The 18,442-nt window shown below is 44.5% G+C and overlaps 1 protein-coding gene and 2 long non-coding RNA genes across 7 annotated transcripts; 1 reads left to right on the top strand and 2 right to left on the bottom strand.

Moving 5' to 3' along the window:
* Nucleotides 1-741: 741 nt before the first annotated feature.
* On the bottom strand, nucleotides 742-2,411 carry LOC124069973. The gene is made up of 4 exons (XR_006845132.1): nucleotides 1,955-2,411; nucleotides 1,708-1,790; nucleotides 1,418-1,472; nucleotides 742-1,353 (listed from the first exon to the last, which is right to left on the bottom strand). It is a non-coding gene; the product is annotated as an uncharacterized LOC124069973 (long non-coding RNA).
* A 497-nt stretch (nucleotides 2,412-2,908) lies between these two features.
* Nucleotides 2,909-18,439, top strand: LOC124069959 (dynein axonemal heavy chain 17-like). 5 transcript variants are annotated; one of them, XM_046409507.1, is made up of 23 exons: nucleotides 2,923-3,062; nucleotides 3,093-3,467; nucleotides 3,999-4,177; nucleotides 4,273-4,459; nucleotides 4,799-4,898; nucleotides 4,988-5,073; nucleotides 5,274-5,399; nucleotides 5,477-5,635; nucleotides 6,096-6,182; nucleotides 6,579-6,746; nucleotides 6,847-6,963; nucleotides 7,040-7,290; nucleotides 7,410-7,602; nucleotides 9,680-9,826; nucleotides 9,910-10,015; nucleotides 10,311-10,414; nucleotides 14,514-14,627; nucleotides 14,718-14,861; nucleotides 16,078-16,251; nucleotides 16,336-16,572; nucleotides 17,641-17,810; nucleotides 17,897-18,035; nucleotides 18,309-18,439. In XM_046409507.1, exons 2-23 carry the CDS (start codon nucleotides 3,123-3,125, stop codon nucleotides 18,312-18,314), a joined length of 3,339 nt encoding a protein of 1,112 aa, XP_046265463.1. In that variant the 5' UTR covers nucleotides 2,923-3,062; nucleotides 3,093-3,122; the 3' UTR covers nucleotides 18,315-18,439. The 5 variants fall into 5 exon arrangements, with proteins under 5 accessions (XP_046265464.1, XP_046265463.1, XP_046265462.1 ...); XM_046409506.1 differs by having other exon boundaries at nucleotides 4,973-5,073; XM_046409508.1 differs by lacking the exons at nucleotides 16,078-16,251; nucleotides 16,336-16,572 and having other exon boundaries at nucleotides 2,909-3,062; nucleotides 4,973-5,073.
* Nucleotides 13,291-14,515, bottom strand: LOC124069974. The gene is made up of 2 exons (XR_006845133.1): nucleotides 13,850-14,515; nucleotides 13,291-13,734 (listed from the first exon to the last, which is right to left on the bottom strand). It is a non-coding gene; the product is annotated as an uncharacterized LOC124069974 (long non-coding RNA).
* Nucleotides 18,440-18,442: the final 3 nt, after the last annotated feature.

The following is an 18,442-nucleotide window of genomic DNA, read 5'->3' as shown; positions in this document are numbered from 1 at the left end:
ACTGAATCACAGGATTAATATTCACACACATTCGGTCACCATGAAGGTTAGATAGATACTTTATTGATGCCGAGGGAAATTCAAAATTCAAGGTTAACATGGAAACTTCAACTGTTTTCTGGCACAATGAATGGAAATCAAACCAGAAACTCACAGACTGGTTCAAGGAGTAATCAAAGCTTTAGACAGCAGTTAGTTACCCGAGGACGGCCCAAGCAGAGGAAGACGGCGTTCTCTGCTGCAGTCGGACCGAGACGACAGACTGACACAGCCAGATGTTTGGCGGCATCACATCAAGGACGAGCTTTCAAACGCTGAAATGAAATAATTCAGGAGTGTTTGTTTAAGCTCTGCATCCTCCTTCTTCAGTAAATGCAGTTTGCCATCACCTGAGCTCTCACTCAGAACACGGCGACGTGCTGAAGCAAAAATGTGTGCCCAACATTTTGCACAATACGCCACCTCAACTCCATTTGCACACTACCTCAAATGGTACAGGACTGTTGTAAATATTGTTGTCATTTCATTGTTTATACTGCATACTTTTAAACTGCTGTTTTACATATTTCTTTATATAGGTTATTGGGCTTTCCACCTCATGTTTTTAACATGTGTAAAAATGACAATAAAGCTCCTTGAAACAAACCAACGCATTTCTACAGCAGCTGATGACAGGCTAGTTTGTTGGGCCCGCCGATGGATACCGGTTCATGTGTTTACGGAAGTCACGACTCCCCACGAGCACAAACAGCTGGTTTGAATGTTTACGATAACGAGGAACATCCGATATAAGTTAAGAGGAACCACTACACAGTCTGTCCCAAACCGTTCGTACGCATGTTGAATTTACATGCAGGTGAACACGTTCCTGTCATAATGTTTGCTTCTTACGTCGCCTCTTCAGGCTCGGATTCATGCAAAAGAAACTTTAAGCTTCAAGTTTAAAAACTTGAAACTCAGTCAGCTTCAGTCCGCGACTGACCGGAAAAACACAGGAAGTCACTTTTCTTTGTCAACTACTTTATGATGAATTGTTGATGTTAAAAGTAATTATTTTGATCATGTGCGCTTTAGTCAGCTGTTGTGGGATCAGATGAACGCTTCGGTAAGTCTTTGTCATGGCGCCTCTGCTCTGAGAACACACTGCCTGACAGGGGCGCTACAATTCGGCCTTTTGTTCACATCATCTCCCAGCTGACATGATCCCTTCGATCACCCCAGTTTGTTTTCACTTCAAACCAGTCCCCACAGATGTCAGAGTCAGCTTAAAATAAGGTTGAATCTAGGTGGCTGTGATTGGTTAGTGGAGATCAAAGCCACTCCCCACAAATCAGAACAGAAGTGATGCCAAGACTGAAGACAGAAACAGCCATCAGAAACAAACTGGTCTCATTGATGCTGATGTGACGACACTCACCGCCATACTGGAGGCCTGACATCACGGCTTCGTCGACAGCAGGTCAGAGAGTGATCTGTCAGAGCCAATCAGAAAGCAGAATGACAGTATTACATTTGAAGCAAGTACACAGTACATGCATATCCTCCTGCGGGCCTGGATCAGAATACGCTTCAGTCCGGTTTTGTCACTGCCCCCCTCGTGAACAGACTGCTGTGGGAGGGGCTTCAGTCGGCCTTTTGTTACATCACTTCAAGGCAGAAATAGAAGTGAACCGAATAGAGACCTGGGACAGACGCAGAGGACCTTACCGTTGCTCGTCAGTTTCACAAGTCCTGAGGGGACAGATCACGCAGGTCTCAGTCCACTTGAGCACAGCAGGGCCCAGAGAAGCCTTGAAGCTGAAAACAATGACTTTGTTAAAATTACTGGGCTCCATTTTGGAAACCTTAACCTTTAAGGTTTAGGAAACTGAGGTAATACGTCGGATTTTAACACTGCTTGTTCATCTTGGGAAAACAGTTTTTTGATTGAATTAAAAAACACACACACACACACCTGGATCACGTGTTTAGCGGAGGCCTTCTGAGCTGATCAGTTGATGGCTAACACCGGTGAACGACTCAATTATGCTCTGCCTACCATTGGCCGAACGATAAGGAAGGACACCGCCATCTTCCCAAAATATTACCACCACACTGACGGTATATTTTTGGTCTTCTTCGTCCGTTTGTTGACTACAGTTTGGAATCTAGCTCAACTTTAACAGCTCCATCACGTGCAGCTGCGGTTTGGTCCTGTGTCCTGGTCCTGGTTAACACAGCAAATTAACGCAGTGAAAGTGTAATCGAGCGGCAGCAGCGGAGACAGACTGACCACAAGTGTGGTTAATCTTCACCAAAAAACCCCCTTACGTTCGTTTGTTAGCAACATCTACTCATCATACAATTTCTTTCGAACCTTCACTAACAACCCCTGCCGCGCCATGATTCCTTTATACGATCCAGCAACCAATCACAGGTCGTTATTTTTCTTCTTCGTGTGTGTGTGTTTTTTTTGTTGAGTTTCAAACCGCTAAAGGCAATTATTGCCACCGTCTGGAGTATTTCAGACACAATGGACAGAATTGTAAAAACCACTATCAATAACTAAATTCATATTATTGCTTATTGTTGTTATTATTTTTTACAGTTAAATATACACCTTGTTTTTAACATTAACTATCATGTACTGTCACTGTATTCTTTGCTTTTATCTGTTCAGCCCTGTTGTTCTTGTTCTTAACTGTTATGTCTATTTCTGTGTAAGTTGGATACATTGAGAGCAATAAAAAAATGATTGTATATGTACACTTTAATAGTAAAGCTGATCCTGATTGCGAACATATTAGTGAAATTTAGTAGGAAAAGTAATTTTATTTCTTTAACATGCTTTGGTGCGTGTTTAAAGTAATTTAAAACGGGGTACTAAAATATAAATTAAATGTATAAATGGTCAAACCAATTGTTTAAAATGCCGGATATGTAAAACGTTTGTTTTTAAGCACTGAAATATAATATTTACGACGTGAAACGCAGGGAAGGTGAAGGCAGCACAGCAGAGTGACGAACTGACCGTTACAAAAACAAATCGACCGACGCGACTTCATGAAGTTTCAACTCGTTCTTCGCTGGGCTTGCTGTTGACTGAACACAAGACCAAAAGACAGAAAAAAGAAGGTCTATAGATGGACGGTGAAGACGGGCGGTTGGATCCTGTCCGGAGTTTGACTGTCAACAGTTTCAGGTTGGACGCTGACAAGTGGCGGGAGTTTGTTTCCGAGGAGGAGAATCAAATTATCCTCAACAGTTTCTTTGACACCCAGGATTACTGTAACCTGTTCATCTGTCAAAATTCAAAGTCTGGACTCTCCGCTAGCCTCACCATCCCCCCAAATGTCCAAACTAAAGCCATCTGTGTCTCCAAAACGGGCCGTGAAATTATCACGACAGAAAATACTAGAAAGATGCTAACTGCTCAAGAAGTTCAGGGAGAAGACACCATTAACTTCCTCATAGCTGTCTGTGAGGAGGTAAGACAGTTAGCTAACTCTTAAGTCAGGGCTTACTGTAGTGTTACCGTTAATAACACGGTAAGCTAAAGCTGACATTACGGCTGACTGTAAGTAAAGACTAAGGTAACCTTAAGCTAACATTAAGAAGTAGAGGTAAATTATGACCAAGCTAAATTCGGCATCATGGCAAACCGCTAGGTAAACTAGGGTCACAATTAAGGTTGTTTTTCTGCTAGCTAAGTCAGATGTCGGGAAATTAAGGTTAAAGTAATGAAAGACGCATAAAAGCTAGTGAAGCTAGAGATCATTTAGACGTTAGTGCTTAGGCTAAAGCTGTGTTAGGTAAGCTAAGGCTAAAGGCTACATAACAGTTGTCCACAATAAGGATAATTCAGGGAAAATGAGCTCAAATAAAAAACACAGCATGACATGATAATAGCAAGGTAAACAGGGCAGGCTAAGGCTAAAATTCGGGCTAAGTAATCTAAAGTTGAGGTTAATTACGGTAAAGACAGATAAAATAAGGCTAAGGTTGGGCTGTTCTCTCAGGTGATCTGCCCGTTGCTTAGCAACCCTGAGACCAGCAGCAACTGGGCGCCAGGCGTGGCCCAGGATGCTCTGAGGTTCATAGAGAAGCAGAAAAATGAAGCAGTGGTGATGAAGGATCAAACAGAGGGGCAGACATTTCTACATCATCCTGACGCTCTCGATGATGATGCTGAAAGGCGGTAAGAGAGATTAGCGGCCATGTCGGATGTCATCCAGGTGAGGTGAGTGATTGAAAACATCTGAAACATGCAGTCATCTCTCTCTCCTCCATCAGGAAGTTGTCGGAGGTGGAGCTCCTCCACAGCTGTGATACAGCGATCATAGAGTGGGCGGAGCTCGTCTCAGAGTTCCTGCAGCAGGATTCATCTCAGCCACTTCTGGATGGACTGAAGCCGCTTCCCTCAGAGGAGTTTAATTTCTGGAAGAACAGACTGAAAAACCTGCATTTCATCCAACAGCAGGTGATAATCTCACACTGAAACAGGAACTGAAAACGTTTTTCTCTTTGACAAGAAGAGCTTCATACATACAGCATCCTTCAGAAGTCCTTGAGGACCATCTCTAGATATGTGAAACTATTCCAGAATAAAGTCATAATGTTATGAAAAAGAAAAAATTGTACAAAATCAAATGATAATAAAGTCTGAACTATATATTTATATTTTATAGTCTGAGAACAACGTTGTAAAGAATAATAGAAGAATAAAGAATCATTAGAATTTATACTTTTATGTCAGTTATTTCAAATGTTCAGAAAATTAAACCTTTTCTAGTTTATGGATTTTTATTTTTATTGTTAGCTGATGAGCAGCAGAGCTCAGCAGGTGGCGTCCATCGTTCAGAAGGGGGGAAGCGTCTACTGGTCTGTTCTCAGAGATATTTACAGAGACATCCGGGAAGGTAGAAATCATCATAGTCGGTCTGTGAAAGAACTCATCAACACACCTGACACACATCTGAGTCTAACCCCTCAGATCTCCTCCTCTCAGGTCTGAAGGAAGCTGAAGATGTGACTTTGAATCTGACTCCTCTGCAGAGGAGGCTGGAGGAGGTGGAGCAGATGCAGTACCAGCAGGTAGCTGAACTGTTTCATGTCAGGTTTCTGTCTGTGAGCAGCTTGACAGAGAAAACAAATAAACATTTTACCCAAAAGTTGTTGTAAACCAGCGTAGGGGACCCGAGCAGGCTGCGGAGACCAACTCCTGGTCTGTGAAGATCCGCTGGGTGTGACGTCATCACAGTGTGACTGAAGTGAAATCTGTATTTAATTGGCAGCTGGGGGCGAACATGGCAACTGTGATGAAGGAGGTGCATCTGGTGTGGATCAGGTCTGAGTTCTATAGTAAACCCTGCAGGATGGTGGTCCTGTTGCAGGAGATCTGCAACCTCTTCATACAAATGGTACTGAAACACAGACAGAATGTGTGTGTGTGTCTGTCTGTGTCTGTGAAGATCTTCTTCTTCTGCTGTTGCTGCAGAGCAAGAAGTTCCTGCTTGGGGAGGAGATGATTCGTGGTCTGGTGTCAGACCCTGGTGTAGTCCTGGATGATGTTAGACTGGTGATCTGCACTCTACAGACCCTCAAAGAGGTGTATAGTCAGTGCAAGACTCAGCTGGACAGTCAGAACCCGAGCCAGGTACAACCACAGACCACATGACATAGCTGAGTTTAGCCGCCAAGGCTTGTGGGTGTGGTAGTGCTGAGACTGCTGTTGATCTGTTTGGTTAATTTAATGCTAGCTATGGTGAGAAGGAGGGTCTCTTTTGGGCTTTAAGTTAACGCTGGTGGTTCAGTTGTGATATGAAAGCAGCAAACAAACCAGTCATCAGATTTTATGACACTAGATCTGTGATTTTTACATGATTTCACAAACTAATCTCTTAATTAAACAAAATAAATCCACCTGCTGTATGAGCTGTCCCCAGGGAGATCTGTATCCATATTAATGTAAACCATTGGGTAATCATGGCAAATGTGTGAGTGCAGATTTCTCTCAGGACATTTGAAGCAGTTCTGACTGCAGCCTGCTGTGTTTCTCTTCTGCTCTGTGAACTTTTACAAAGTCTGTGAGTTAACTGTTGAACGTGTGACTACAGGATGGAGGCACACAGAGCTGGGACTTCCCTTCTCACCTGGTCTTCTTCCACCTGGACAACTTCCTGTCGCATCTGCTGAGCATCCAGGCACACACGCTCACACACACACACACGCACACAACATGGGAACAGAAAGTATCTGCTTTAAATTGAACTGAAACATTACAACGATGTGATTCATGTTAAAGTTGCAGCAGGTGGAGCTCACTGCTGTGGAGGTTAATACATCATCATTTATTAGCTGCGTATAATTTGTATGTGTTGTGCAGTAAAAATATTAATATTCTTCTCTGCGATGAAGTGGAGTAAAAGTATAAAGTAACATAAAATTGACCAAGTACCTCAGAGTTGTGCTTGAGTAAATTCCCTTGGGATCAATAAAGTATCTATCTATCTATCATATATCTATTCAGCTATTTTGCCCCACTGATTGACAGCAGTACTTTGAAAAGTGGTTTTACTTGTTGGTCTCTGCCCCTGCAGGAGGTGCTGTGTGTCACTCTGCAGCTGGATCAGCTGGATCAGACAGTGCTGTCTGGTACCAGCAGCAGGATGTACACTGATGTGGTTCAGAATATGTATCAGGATTTCCTGCGTCATGTGACGTTTCTCTCTGACTGTAGCTGTGACCCCACCGACCCCGATGACCAGGTGACAGTCGGCTAATGTGTGTGAGGAAATTATTGTTTGACGTCGAGCAGTATGTGACTCCTCTTCTTCTTCTTCTTCTTCTTCTTCTACCTCTACCCAGAGCTTCAAGCTGCACCTGGATCAGTTTCAGGTCCACGTGTCAGACCTGGAGAGACAGTTGGCATCTGTTCTTAACAGAGCCTATAAGGACTGCTGTGTCTCCTCCTCTGCAGCAAAGGTAAAAATCTTCAACTGGACCACAGTACAGCAAGTCCAGGGAGACGAGCTCTTGTCTGATCTGCTCTATGTTTCAGCTGGTGAAAATGTTCAGGTTCATCCTGGACCGTCCTCTGATTCAGAATCAGCTGCGTCCTCAGCTAATGCGACTGGTGCAGATGGTCCTGGCTGAGCTGGATCAGACAGAGCTGCTGTTCTACAGTCAGAGAGAGAAATCAGAGACCTTCAGCAGGTTCACTCCAACTGCTGCAGCTGGACTCTGCTGGACTCAGCAGCTGATACTAAGAGCTGAAGATGCTCTGAACAGCTACAGGACAGTTCAAGACCTGTAAGATCACAGAGGACTGCAGCCATACACTGCACACACAGCAGGAATCTGGACATCTTCTCAACCTGAACTTGATTCAGGTTTCAACTTGGGACTGTTGGTTTCTGTGTTGTGTTCAGGTTTCCGGATTGCAGTGATTCCCAGCTGGTTCTGCAGAGGTTCAAGCAGATTGTGGGCCTCCTGCAGGACTTCAGAGATCGAGTGAGGTCAGACTGGAGCTGTAAGCTTGACTCAGACTGTGGATTCATCCTGGAACAACCTCTGATACAACACAACCTGCAAGGCCTGTTCGAGGTGAACTGCAGCCACAAGGTCAGTGAGAAGAAAAACACCAACTGCAAACAGCTGAACTCTGGGATGAAGGACCTTAATACTGAACAAGTTCATGGCCTTCAGTCACATGAGTGCTGCTTAAACTAGAACTCGGTCATTAAAACTCTCAGAAGCCCTGTGGTCAGTAACATGTGGTGTCCCCATGGTCTCCATTTGTTATTTTTAAAACATGAAGAAGTTTAAATTTACCCAATCTGTCTCTGAGCAAACAACACTGTGTAGATGACGTCATTTAAAGGTAAAACTGGATAAAATGGCAGATAGAGGTGGACAGACTGGCTAAAAAATAATATCACAATCTGTTTCAGAATCAGAAATACTTTATTCGTCTCTGGGGGAAGTTGGGTTGTTACAGTTGCTCCAACCAAGATTAGTTGTCTAAGTCTACAGGCCAAAGAATTATAATAAAAATAGAAACAAGAATATATCCAGAATTTAAAACTATATATACACGTGTGTGCCCAGGTATATACATGTATTCTACAGGTGTGTTGTGAATTTACATTAATGGTGCAAAAAAAAAAAAAAAACAGTTCAGCACTTACAGTGAGATTGCAGTCTCTCAGTCTGTTGACTCAGAGTCTGACACTCCGAGGGAGGATTTGTAAAGTCTGATGTCCACAGGCAGGAATGACTTCCTGTGCTACTCTGTGGAGCATCGTGGTGGACTCAGTCTGTCGAGCTCCTGTGCCTGATCAGGACATTGACTGGGTGGGAGACACTGTCCAAGATAGTGGGTAACTGAGACGGCATCCCTCTTTCTGACACCACCGTCAGAGAGTCCATGTCCACCCCACGACATCACTGGCTTTCTGAAGTAGTTTATTGAGTCTGTTGGCATCACTCTCAACCTGCTGCCCCAGCACACAACAGTAAACTGGATAGCTCTGGCCACTGGTCATTTGGTACCGGGTCGCACAGAAAGAATAAGTAACTTACATTATTTCCGTTTTATTGATTATCTGAGTCTGAACGATGTTTTATTTTGAAAAAGACTGGATTCTCTCCGTTACATCCGTCCATGACTCACTCTTGACGCATGTCACATGATACGTTACTGCTAAAAACAGACCCACAAGCTAGCAAAATGAGTCAAAAACAAATGTCTCTGGAAATGGGAAAGCCCCTGGATGGGATTGTCTTGTTACAAATAAAACAGGCTCAGGGCTCCCACTGATTCAGCGTTATGGTGAGTTGTGTTTTTCATGCACTTTTTTTGGTTTTGCGGTGTATCTTATTTTGAAAGCATGTTTAAACATTACCATAGCGACCAGAGAGTGTTGAGGGCAGAGAGGATAAGATAAGATGAACTTTATTGATCCTGCAGTGGGGAAATTCACTGCAAAAACAGTTACAAAAAAATATAGAGGTAAAATAAATTAACAATTTACAAGGTACAGTACATGTTACTAATGTTGTTGGCCCGATGTTACGAAGATGCTGCTAATAAAGTTGCTAGTACACATTGGATTCACGTTTATTGTTATATTTAAAAAATACCCCAGTTTTTATGCCAGTCTTATCATTTTATTTTGTTTATATCCACCAAACCGTAAAGGCCGGTCCGTGAAAATACGGTCTGATATTAAAACGGTTTGTGGCGCAAAAAAAGGTTGGGGACCGCTGCTGTAGGGTACAGCCAGACTTGAATTAAACGATCAGTGGGGCCATCCAGTTGGCTCCTTCACCCTGTGGGTTTGTTCACATCTGTAAGAGTGCACATCTGCTGCTCAGTGAGTCAATATGGAGTCAGACAGACGTAAGAGGACATTAAATATCACAAGCTCTGTGGTTCACCTGAGTTGATTGTGGACACCTTCAAGCAGCGATAGCAAATCCTCCCTTCATGAAGTGAAAGCAGTTTTTTATGGTGGAGTGACAGGGCCACTCTTAGAATATTGTTGAAAATGTTGTAATGTTTTTAAAAATCTATTTAATGTCCAGTAAAGCTGCTCTGCTGAGAGACAGACAGTGAAACTTCTTACTCTGATTTCAGTCCAGCTTAACTTTACTGCCACCTGCTGGTGTGTGTGTGTGTGTATGTATGTATGTACAGCTGGAGATGGTGCTGGGGGAGCTCAGGTATGTGAGAAAGGAGACCGATGTGGAGCTGCGACCCCACACTGTTCGACTCCTCACCTACAAAGATGACATCACACAGAGCTTCCTGAGCCTGAGTCACATGGTGTCCTGCTACAACCAGGTATGCTGTCACACATACACACAAACTGTTGTGGCCCTGAAGGTGAAGATGAGGTCATGTGATAGACTGCGATCCTCTTCCAGGTGATGAGGGACATCCTGCAGGTGGAGCTTCCTTTGATCCAGGACCAGCTGCAGGACCTGTTCCAGACTCTGTCAGCACTGCAGAGGAACACCTGGAGCTGTGAAGGTGACACATGACATGTTACATGAATCATCACATGACACATGACAGACTCCCACCTCTGCCACGTGTACAAGGAACTGATGGTGGGGGGCACAGAAGAAGAAACGAAGCACGGTTTTATACTGGCAGTATGTACTGATTTGGTCAGAATGTAGCATGTAGACTGATTCAGTATCTGCCCCACGCGGCGTCCCGCAATACAAAGTGCTGGAATGGTCACACCAGGAGAAATCAGCTGTGCAGATTTTGACCGTTGGCAGTTTTGAGTCAAAAATTGACTGTTTGTGTGTGTGTTCAGGTGTGCAGTGCCTGGTGGAGCAGCACAAAGAGAGAGTGTTGATGTTCCACTCCACAGTGAGCGAGACCAGAGCCAACATGGATGCCATGACAGGCATCATACAGGTCAGTTTTGTGATCTAAAGCCAGTGATAGAGGAACTCCACTGTTCCAAACTCATAGAGAAGGACTCTCAGTTTGGCTGGTGGAACCATGCTATAGAGCCACCGGGGGCGCGAGGTGGTGAACATGGTCTGGCTGTGGAGCAGGGAGCTGCTGGCTTGGTTGGGTTGCACACACTGGGTAACGCAGTCGCGGTGGCTTCGGCATGTCTCAGTTATTAAGGACAAGGCTGGAAAAGTTGGTTGCCGGGACAATTATAGACCCATAGCATCGCCCAGCGTCCTATCTAAGGTGATGGAAAGAATTCTCCTTTGTAAAGTGGGTGGGTATATCCCTTCCCTCTAAGAGGGATGAGATGGCACAGACGTGTATTTATAGATAGATAGATAGACAGATATACTTTATTGATCCCAGGCTGGGAAATTACAGTGCAGCAGCAGCAATACACACAATAAGCTATACAAAATATATTAAAATAACAACATACAAAGCAATATAAAAAAGTGTATATACAACAAATAAGCAGTGTAATGTTGTAAAGTAAAAAAAATCAAATAAAGTAGAATGTAAGGTGCAGTGAACCAAGTGTGTAAAACATATAAAGTGCCTAGTACTTATGCTCTTAAAGGAAATAGTGAATTTGTATAAGGCTAAAAATTAAACTGTTCTCATGTGCTTTATTGATGCCTCCAAAGTGTTTGATCGAGTGAATCATAAGCAGCTTTTTATTACATTAAAGCAAGGGAGAGTGTCTGGGTATATTGTGAAGGTACCGACCAGAAGATGCACATCAGATGGGGGGGTAGTACACTGCTCAAAAAAAATAAAGAGGACACTAAAATAACACATCCTAGATCTGAATGAATGAAATATTCTTATTAAATACTTCTGTTCTTTACATAGTTGAATGTGCTGACAACAAAATCACACAAAAATTATCAATGGAAATCACATTGATTAACCTATGGAGGTCTGGATTTGGAGTCCCGCTCAAAATTAAAGTGGAAAAACACACTACAGGCTGATCCAACTTTGATGTAATGTCCTTAAAACAAGTCAAAATGAGGCTCAGTAGTGTGTGTGGCCTCCACGTGCCTGTATGACCTCCCTACAACGTGTTCCTGATGAGGTGGCAGATGATCTCCTGAGGGATCTCCTCCCAGACCTGGACTAAAGCATCCGCCAACTCCTGGACAGTCTGTGGTGCAACATGACGTTGGTGGATGGAGCGAGACATGATGTCTCCATGATGGCTCCATGAGATGTTCAGCTGGATTCAGGTCTGAGGAACAGTCAGTCCAGTCCATAGCATCAATGCCTTCGTCTTGCAGGAACTGCTGACACACGCCAGCCACATGAGGTCTAGCATTGTCTTGCATTAGGAGGAACCCAGGGCCAACCACACCAGCATATGGTCTCACAAGGGGTCTGAGGATCTCATCTCAGTACCTAATGGCAGTCAGGCTACCTCTGGCGAGCACATGGAGGGCTGTGCGACCCCCCCACAGAAATCCCACCCCACACCATTACTGACCCACTGCCAAACCGCTCATGCTGGAGGATGTTGCAGGCAGCAGAACGTTCTCCACGGCGTCTCCAGACTCTGTCACGTCTGTCACATGTGCTCAGTGTGAACCTGCTTTCATCTGTGAAGAGCACAGGGCCCCAGTGGTGAATTTGCCAATGTTGGTGTTCTCTGGCAAATGCCAAACATCCTGCCTGGTGTTGGGCTGTAAGCACAACCCCCACCTGTGGATGTCGGGCCCTCATACCACCCTCATGGAGTCTGTTTCTGACCGTTTGAGCAGACACATGCACATTTGTGGCCTGCTGGAGGTCATTTTGCAGGGCTCTGGCAGTGCATCTCCTGTTCCTCCTTGCACAAAGGCGGAGGTAGCGGCCCTGCTGCTGGGTTGTTGCCCTCCTACGGCCTCCTCCAGGTCTCCTGATGTACTGGCCTGTCTCCTGGTAGCACCTCCATGCTCTGGACGCCACGCTGAAAGACACAGCAGACCTTCTTGCCACGGCTTGCGTTGATGTGCCATCCTGGATGAGCTGCACTACCTGAGCCACTTGTGTGGGTTGTAGACTCCGTCTCATGTTACCACTAGAGTGAAAGCACCGCCAGCATTCAAAAGTGACCAAAACATCAGCCAGAAATCATAGGAACTGAGAACTGTGGTCTGTGGTCACCACCTGCAGAACCACTCCTTTATTGGGGGTGTCTTGCTAATTGCCTATAATTTCCACCTGTTGTCTCTTCCATTTGCACAACAGCATGTGAAATTGATTGTCAATCAGTGTTGCTTCCTAAGTGGACACTTTGATTTCACAGAAGTGTGATTGACTTGGAGTTACTTTGTGTTGTTTAAGTGTTCCCTATTTTTTTTGAGCAGTGTATATCTACTCTCCCTTTAGAGTGTCCGATGGTGTCAGGCAGGGAGGAATTTTGTCCCCTGTCTTATTTAATCTGTATGTTGATGGATTGTCTGGGCAGCAGAGAGCAGCACTTTTGCAGCACTGGGTGTATGATTGGTGGCTTGCTGGTGAATCACCTTATGTATGCAGACGACCTTGTTACCTTTAGTCTGAGTAGTGCTGGGCTGCAGCAGCTTCTTACAGTTTTTCACAATTGTTAAAACACATTTTTTGAATCCTCCTGTCCTTTTCTCAGAATTCTAAACACAAAACTTTTTACTCAAACTACATTCACAAAACCTCTGATTCTTTTAGCAAAATCACATCATCACCTCAAAATAGTTTTACATGTGCTCAAAACTGAACAGTCAGATCTTGCACAAATCCGACAAAATAGAAAAACTACTGAGCAGTCATTAAACGCTACACCAAAAAAATTAAAACACAGTGGTCAATGCATGTTGCTTATGAAGAAATGTTTATTGGTCACAATAAAGTATAGCATATGCATTTTGTCTCCAAAAGTAAAGACAAAGACAAAAAGATTTCATAACTCATTGGATTTAGCATTTACTCTACATTAAAACATGAATTATAGTATAATAGGTACTGTGGGAAAAAAATTATGCTGAAATTGACAAATACAAATGAAAATGTCCAGCCTACGTTCAAAGGGCACTCTGTAAACTTGGTTCATTCGTATCCTGTTGCAATGGAGGATACGGTCTGTGGTGGAAAGGCTCACACTATTGATTCCCTCGAAGTCTGTATGGTTCTCAGTAATTTGTTGCTGTATTTCCTGTAGTGTAATGATACTGTTTTAACGGACAATGTCAGCTACAGTGGCCTCCTGCTGGGGTGTGAACGTGGGTGTCCTCCCACCCCCGTATGACAGTCTTGCAATTCTGCAAAAAGAGAATGTGCAAAATATATGTAATGTAATGTTCTGAAATATATAGACAGTATACAGTAGTACTTTAAACTTTCAATGATAAAACAGTAGAGTAAAGTAGACTGTACCTGTTCTCATGACTGAATCTCCGGATTATGGTGGACACAGAGAATTGGCTGATGTTTGGCTGGACTCTTTGGCCTGCCTCCCTCATGGTCATGCCATGCACCAGTACATGGTCTATGACTGTAGCCCGAATTTCATCATAAATTGGCATTCTTCCTCTTCCTCTTCCTCCCTCTTGTCCTCCGCCTCTGCCTCCTCTTACACGCACTCATCCTCTGTGTCTCTGTTGCGTTCAATGATTGACACGTGTTTCATTTGTGTTCATATTTTGCCACTTACCATTATGCATCACAAGTGCATCACACTGACAGCTGTGTTTTATTGCATGAGAATGTGTTTAGATTTTTGCAAAAGGAAGGACTGAGATCTGCAAATAGTGTTTTACCAGACAAATAAACTCTGAAATATATTCTCATAGAGACCAACGGCTTTAGCTTTTGTCCTACATCACTTCCATTTGAAATCTGCTATGAAGCGATCAAGAGACCCGCTGGACTGCTGGCGACCTCAGCCAACAACAGTTTATGAGACAGAGCTGTGGTTTAGCTGAGGTTTATGTTCAAAATGAACAGAATGACTCCAGCAACAGCTGTTTGTGCACACTCCTGATTGTTCACACTTCAAAACTGAAGAATTGACTGCATCAGTGTCTTCCTGCCCCTGCAGGGTTTGGCAGAGCTTCACCTGCTACAACGCTCAGGTGATTCACTGCCACGAGCTTCAGAGCAGAGCTACACAAAAATCAGAGAAGATGGACAGCAGCTGCTCACTTTAACACAGGTAACACATAACACCTGAGGAGGACGAGGAGCAGGTAAAAGAGGGGGAGGAGAGTCAGGTCCTGATGTGGCTCTGCTGCTGTGTTTCCAGGTGAACAGAAGTCTATATGGAGCTGAGGACTCCTCTGAGTCCTGGATCAGGTATCTGGACCACATTGATGACGAGGTGGAGGACGGACTGTTCCAGCTGCTACTAAGGTCTCTGCACTACCTGTCTGACAGCATGAATCCAAAGGTACGTACACCTGGAAACATCTGCAGCAGAAGCAGATTGTCCAGATGATGATGTCAGAGAGTCTTGTTGGTGTTTTAAATGAACTGAGGTGATTTTTACAACACACTTATTGTCATCAAAAGTCTGTGGTCATTTTGGTCAGATGTAAAAGCACAAGAGTCAAGAAAAAAACAAACTTACAAGGTGGTGGGTGGGGCATCATGGGAGTCGTAGTCTTGACTGTTATACGACCAACAAAGGTCAGCTTCACTGCGACACCGTGATGTTTCCTGTCCATCATTCAGTAGTATCAGTATCACCACAGCAAACAAAAAGGGGCTCAGAGCTGATCTTTGATGCAGTCCCCCCTTCACTTTGAACTTCTCTGTCACACCTGCAGCACACCTCACCTCTGTCTTACTACTTTCATATATATCCTGCACCACTCTAACATACTTCTTTGCCACTCCAGACTTTCTGATCCAACACCACAGCTCCTCTCTTGGCACCCTGTCATACGCTTTCTCTGGATCTACAAAGACACAGTGCAGCTCCTTCTGACCTTCTCTGTACTTTTCCATCAGCATTCTCAAGGCAAATATTTCATCTGTAGTGCTCTTTCTCAGCATGAAACCATACTGCTGCTCACAAGGGCTCACTTCTTCCCTTAGCTGAGCTTCCACTACTCTTTCCCACACCTTCATTGTTTTTCTCATCAGCTTGATACCACTGTAGTTTCCACAACTCTGCACATCTCTCTCGTTTTTGAAAATCGGCACCAGAACACTCCTCGGGCATCCTCTTACTCTCTAAGATCTCGTTAAACAAACCAGTTAAAAGCTCCACTTCCATCTCTCTCCGACATTTCCATATTTCCACAGGTATGTCATCAGGACCACCCGCCTTCCCACTCTTCATCCTGTTCAAAGCCATCCAAACTTCACCCTTACTGATCTTTTCTTCCACCTACTCAACAATAGTTGCCTCTTAAACTCTTCTTTCCCTTTCATTTTCCTCATTCATCAGTTCCTCGAAGTAATCCATCTTTCCCTCGCGCTCCTGTCCCCCGTCCACACATTTCCTTCACCATCACTCTAACCTGCTGCACATCCCTTCCATCTCTATAATTTAGGCCAGATTGATGCACCTAATTGTTAAGATACCCAGCTGACTGATGTCTTTATTGTTGAATAGTTCATATACATGTGTGTGTGTGCATGTGCATGTGCATGTGCAGCACTGCAGCACTCCGTTGTTGGTGGTCCGTCTGCAGCTGCAGGAAACAGGAAGTGTGTTTGAGCCATCAGTGGACAGCAGCCTGTCTAACCTCCTGAAAACCATCATCACTGACATTTACACAGCAGCCAGTCTGCTGCCCAGGATCTCTGAGAGTCGCCACGGCAACTACCAGGTGACTCTGACATCACTCTGGTGTTATACATTCAGGCCTCTTTAGGCTGTTGTTAGATTTAAAGAAGCTGAATCTATCTGTCAGGAGTCTCTGCTGCAGAGTCCAGATCTCTGCACATTGGAAGAGGACGTGATGCATCACCTGCAGCAAGTGCAGGAGGAGGCAGAGCGTCTGAGGGCGGGGCTGGACAGGTACTTGTACCTGTGGCAGACTGACAGGAGGGTGCTGATGCAGGAGTTCTTGACCTACAGCAGACAGCTGGGACCTGATGAGCTGGAGCCCAATGAGACCCCACCCACCCTGAAGGACTTTGAAAGAGAGGTGAGACACATCCGTCCAGGTGTTTTTATCAGGGTGTTAAAGCGTAGGCAATAACTCGCAGCCACACGCTAACAAGTTCTTCACTGTGGGTGAAGAAGACACAAGCAAAGCAAAGTGGCTATGGCTAAAGCTAGCCAGAGCTCAGTGCCAGACACGAGCCAGAAGCCTCTCTGGTCTTTCCTCGGTCTGAGCAGTGAAAGGACCAAAGCAGTTACAAGGAAAATCATGGAATTCATGACCCTGTTTGATTGGCTGTTCTCCTGAAGTGAGAGCGAGAGAGTGAGCGGCAAAGCCGACGAGTACACAGAGTTAGCAGTAAGTTTGAGTTTACTGTAAATGTCCAGTGCAAGTCGCAGTCGGTCGGTAAACAAACGCTACCACTTCTCAAGGCCAAGCAGAGCTCCCGTGTGCTGGCTCGCCCCGAAGCAGGAAGTCCGCTTCGGTCCAGGAGGGGAACCCCCACTTCCCGACTGTGGCCGGAAACGGAAACTAAGCAGAGAGAAGGTGAACAAGAGGCTTCTGAAATGTGATAAATGACCTCAGTGCTGATGGATTCATAAGCATGAGCTGGAAAATGATATAAGTGACATTTGTTTTGTTATGTGAATCTGTTGCACCTGCTTTTGTTTGGTAAAGTGAAATATGTCCAATTATGTTGGGTCATTTTCAGTTAATTATTATTGGTAGCTCTTTCCAGTTGCTTTTTTTAGAGCTTTTTTGTGAAGTTGAATAATTTCTTTTATTATTAAAGTAAAATTTTGCATTGAAGAAAAGTTCATTTTTGTTTGTATGTGCTGTCAATTATAGTTCTTAGAAAGAAAATCAGAATTGGCAAAAACTGGTATTGGCAGGTCACACTTCCAAAAATATTGGATATTGGCCAAGAAAACTGCAGTCGGTGCACCTCCAGTAGTGAATATTTGTTACTGTGTCCACCTGTGTGGTGCATTGTGGGTGGAAACTCACACTGCTGTGGACAGATTTCAGGTGATCAGGATTGTCAGGTCACCTGTGCTGTCATCACGCTGATCTCGCCTGTTGGTTTGTGTGCCTGATGTGTCTCTTCAGATTGATTCACTCCAGAAACTGAGCGAAGAGGTGACTCACCTGGATGATGTCCTCGTTCTGCACAGCTGGTTGCAGGTTGACCTCCAGCCCTTCAGAGACTCCCTGCTGTCAATCATCCATGACTGGAAACACATGTACACAGAGTACCTGCTGGACTCAGTCAATGACAGGTAACCTCACCTGAGACCTGCTGGACTCAGTCAATGACAGGTAACCTCAACCTGAGACCTTTGTGTGTGTGTGTGTGCGTGTTCAGTCTGCAGCAGGTGACTCAGCGTGGTGACGATGATGAAGAGTTTTTCCCCACCTCCTCCAGTCTTCCTCTGTCAGAAACCATCATCCTACTGGAAGCTGCAGGAGTCCAGCTGCCTGAACACGTGTCGGCACAGCTGCAGGTAATGACATCACTCTGACATCACTGCTGACCTGCACATTGTGGTTCATGTTGTAACTTCCTATTGCTGTGTCCTGAGCTCCTCGTCACAGCGACACATCAGCACAGTCTGACAGGAGGGGAACGTGAGGCCACCACTCAAACTACAGACAGACTCAACGTGATGCTGTGTGTGTGTGTGTGTGTGTGCTACTGTCAACCTGCAGGTTGTTTTCTGTGAGCAGCATGTGGTTCTTCATGTTCCTCTCAGTTGTTTCTTCTTCTTTTGTTTCAGTGTTGATGGACTGAGGAGGCAGAGGACATCTGGAACCTTATCTTCATTATTTCAGCCCTTCATTTAAAGTTTGATTAAAATTTCACGAATAAACGAGTCATGGCTGAAGCGTCAGCTCTCTCACTGATGAAGAA

This window comes from Scatophagus argus, chromosome 13 (genome assembly GCF_020382885.2).
Source record: "Scatophagus argus isolate fScaArg1 chromosome 13, fScaArg1.pri, whole genome shotgun sequence".
NCBI classification, from domain to species: Eukaryota; Metazoa; Chordata; class Actinopteri; family Scatophagidae; genus Scatophagus; species Scatophagus argus.
The sequence above is the reverse complement of the archived record's forward strand: the minus strand, read 5'-3'. Positions and strand labels throughout refer to the sequence as shown.

Coding starts and splice junctions, on each gene's coding strand:
- LOC124069959 (XM_046409506.1), top strand. CDS start 3,123: ATGGACGGTGAAGACGGGCGGTTGGATCCTGTCCGGAGTTTGACTGTC. Junction 4,178..4,272: donor GATGATGATGCTGAAAGGCG/GTAAGAGAGATT, acceptor CTCCTCCATCAG/GAAGTTGTCGGAGGTGGAGC. Junction 9,827..9,909: donor TGGTGTCCTGCTACAACCAG/GTATGCTGTCAC, acceptor ATCCTCTTCCAG/GTGATGAGGGACATCCTGCA.